This window comes from Priapulus caudatus, unplaced genomic scaffold (assembly GCF_000485595.1).
Source record: "Priapulus caudatus unplaced genomic scaffold, Priapulus_caudatus-5.0.1 Scaffold1486, whole genome shotgun sequence".
NCBI classification, from domain to species: Eukaryota; Metazoa; Priapulida; class Priapulimorpha; order Priapulimorphida; family Priapulidae; genus Priapulus; species Priapulus caudatus.
Window position 1 is genome coordinate 13,089 of NW_014578547.1, and position 1,279 is coordinate 14,367.

The following is a 1,279-nucleotide window of genomic DNA, read 5'->3' on the forward strand; positions in this document are numbered from 1 at the left end:
ATATATATATATATATCATTGTGTGCGCGTGTGCGTGCGCGCGTGTATTTTTGTGTGTGTGCGTGTGTGTGCGCGCGCTTCCGTCGCGTAGTCGGACGGCAGCATCTTGCGACGCGGCGACCTGTTGATTGCTGTTCCCGCCGCCGCACGGCAAACCAACGCGAGAGTATGTTTGCAACTTCAGGAGAATCTTAGAGAGAGAAACAGACGCGTGAATAACGACTATCGACTGTGAGCGGAAGACTCATCGTAAGGCATCGTTACGTCATTGTCACGTCAGCGTCAGCGTCACGTCGTCGTCACGTCTTCGTCACATCATCGTCACGTCGTCGTCACGTCGTCGTCACGTCAGCGTCAGCGTCACGTCATCGCCGCGTCATCGTCGGCTCCGTCTGACACAAAAATCGACTACGATCAACACCGGAATACTCTGGGACTCATTCGAAAACTCTTGAAAAAAAACTTTTTGAAGACTTGAAGTCACACTTCCCGCTTGTTACGCGACAGAGAGTGGACAAGGGACAGCTTTTTTTTTATCTCCACTGCTTCGTCGCAGCGGTCCTGCACGCTAACACGCTAGCCGACACGACGCCAGCTCGCGCGACGTAGTGACGTCACTGTGATGTCTCCCGCTTAAATGACACGTTGTGAGCAACATCCCAGATAGTGTCGCGACACGGTGAAAGAAAGCAGCTTCTCGAAGATCGTGTCTGTGCGCGCGGCGGGACAAATGGCGGGCGCGGAAAGATACGAGCACGACTTCGTCAACGCGCCGGGCTACATGGGCATGCAGCATCAGGGCATGCCGGGCATGGGGCGGCCTCAGCCGACGCCTTACCCGCTCGTGCCCGTGTCCGGCTACACGGCGTATAACTACCCGCCTGCCCAGCACGAGGCACCCGGGCTCTTCTCGCCTAACCAAAGACCACCGCATCTGAATTATTCGTTCATGAACACGCAGCATTCGTCGGCGTACGCGTCTCCTAGTCACACGCTCATCGGCCACTACCAGCCGTCGTCATCGCCGGCGACGCCGCCGATCACGCACGCGGATGGTACGTATCGTCAACGTCATCGTCAGCGTCAACGTCAGCGTCGTAGCCGGCTGGCATATTTTTCTTGAATGTGTTTGAAGGTTTTTTTTCTGTTTTTTAAATTACGCGCGTTAGTCCACCTGTTGTCACGTTTAGTCAACATATATATAAAATGATAAATAAATGAAACAACGAGAAAAATCTCCATATAGATCCTCCATATAGCCTATATATATATATATATA

General features: G+C 52.9%; 1 protein-coding gene across 1 annotated transcript in view; it reads left to right on the plus strand.

Annotated features, from left to right (window-relative positions):
• The first annotated feature begins 730 nt into the window (after positions 1–730).
• Positions 731–1,279, plus strand: part of LOC106816782 (homeobox protein Dlx3b-like) — a 19,314-nt gene continuing 18,765 nt past the window's right edge. The window contains exon 1 of the mRNA XM_014821406.1: positions 731–1,055. Coding sequence (XP_014676892.1) covers positions 731–1,055 — 325 coding nt within the window. The remainder of the gene's footprint in view (positions 1,056–1,279) is intronic.